General features: G+C 38.9%; 1 protein-coding gene across 1 annotated transcript; it reads right to left on the bottom strand.

Moving 5' to 3' along the window:
- Window positions 1-6: 6 nt before the first annotated feature.
- LOC111380074 (polyadenylate-binding protein-interacting protein 12-like) lies at window positions 7-1882 on the bottom strand (the record flags this gene model as incomplete). Its single annotated transcript, XM_023003538.1, has 8 exons — window positions 1264-1882; window positions 915-1025; window positions 762-806; window positions 598-670; window positions 403-515; window positions 242-301; window positions 105-152; window positions 7-20 (listed from the first exon to the last, which is right to left on the bottom strand). Coding segments are annotated over exons 1-8 (1004 nt in total), but the record flags the coding sequence as incomplete, so codon positions are not given.
- Between the last annotated feature and the right edge of the window lie 6 nt (window positions 1883-1888).

Below are 1888 nucleotides of genomic sequence, written 5' to 3'. Positions count from 1 at the left end.
AGCAACCTCAAGCGGTTAACCTGTGTTGGAGAACAGATTTCATTACATTGAAGTGGGTATTTAAATAGAAGAGTTACTTAGAGTTGTTATACTCAGCTACAGACCTCTCCACAGATGGACTCAAAGAAAAGTTTGACGTCTGCTTGAGTGACCTGCATTAGAACAAGCAAAAAAATCATATATGCGTTTCAATAAACCCAATAACTACATGAAAAAAAAGGACAGAAAATTCCAAAGCTACCTTTTTATCAATGTTTGCACAATAAATAGTCCTTGCGCACATCTCCCTTTCGTCCTCAGACTAGTTTTGAGATAAAGAAAACAGTTATTAGAGTTCTAATCTTTAACTGAATTCACACAAGGGAGGTAAATAAAGAATAAAGAACACAATAAATTTCTCACCCTTGGCAAGAATGTTGGATTAACAGGTGCAATTGCTGTCTTGGAAGGCAGCACTTTTAATGGATAATATCCAAGCATAATACCCCCCAAACTCAAAGCATTTTGCGCTCCTTCTGCAAGTCATGCAAAAGATAGTGCAGAATGTAATCCCAGGATTCACCAAAATACAGAACTAGAGTACAAATCATTACATACCCTCATCCGTGAATTCAATGAAGGCAAAACGAAGCACAGAATTAGGGTCACCACAGACGCGACAGTCCACAACCTTAACGATGCACATGGAAAAATAATATTAGAACATATTATATCACAAAGATAAATTCTAATGCTGTGGACCTAATGCTGAGAGACTTTACTTGTCCACAACTAACGAAAATTGCAGCAAGTTGCTCTTCAGTAACCTATATCCACGAAAAAAGTATAAAACAAAGTTATAAACAAAGTCATTGTCGAAACAAATCAAAACTCGTGAATAACAACAGGTGCACAAACCCTAAATTCCATTTTACCTGATGATCAATGTCAGATACATACACTGTCCTCCTAATCACATCTTCTCTCTGGGCCAAGCTTGTTCGGCCATTCATCCTCGGCTCCCCATGACTATAGCCATATTTCTTCTGTTTTATAGCATGATAACATCCAAAGAATTAGCAAAACCAAACATCCTAGTCTTTATTTCTATTTTTCTATAGAATATGAACTTCAACAAATACAAAGGTAATGAAATTTCTGCTTACTCTATCACTTCTAACTAAACTGAAGTAAAGAATACGATAAATATATTACCTAATCTTCTACTAGAATCCAAAAAATGATTATTATGTTCAAGATATGGAAAAATCATAAAATACAAACCCTTCTTATAGAATGGCCAATGGGAACTCCAGAGTTAAGATGCTGCTGCATCAGAAATCCGTTAGTGTTATACCCAAAGATCCCACCCACCGCACCAGCAGCATGTGGTGGTGGCACCAGCCTGCGGTGGCGACCGCCATTCGATTTGACAGTGAGAGACGGTGGCACAAATTCCTTCGCCATTGGGTTCAACTTCGACAACATTTCCTCTAAATCCCTCATCTCCCTCTTAAATCCTTCCTGTCCATCATCATCTCCACCATTTACACTCTCTTCGCCCTCACTGTTAGGGTAAACTTCAGAGACTCGATTGCCGTTGATACTCTGCTGCCGCATATGATGGCCGTTGGATTGCGGCGAAGTAATTTTACGCTGCATCAGGTTGTAATTCTGATCGTTCAGTTTCGTTGACTTTTGATTAACGGCGGCCTTTGTTGACTGCTGATTGAGATGGTGATGATCCACGGCAACGTCAGCATTCGGGTCGGGTTGATTCGACGATATCATCGTGTTTTCCCGGGCATTTTCCATCACCGCCATGATCAAAAACCTCACTCGCACTTCAAAAAATTCAAATAAAAATCTTTTTCCAGATTTGGGTCTACAAAATTATTAGGGAAAAAAA

Source organism: Olea europaea, unplaced genomic scaffold (assembly GCF_002742605.1).
Source record: "Olea europaea var. sylvestris unplaced genomic scaffold, O_europaea_v1 scaffold20903, whole genome shotgun sequence".
In the NCBI taxonomy this organism is placed as follows: domain Eukaryota; kingdom Viridiplantae; phylum Streptophyta; class Magnoliopsida; order Lamiales; family Oleaceae; genus Olea; species Olea europaea.
The sequence above is the reverse complement of the archived record's forward strand: the minus strand, read 5'-3'. Positions and strand labels throughout refer to the sequence as shown.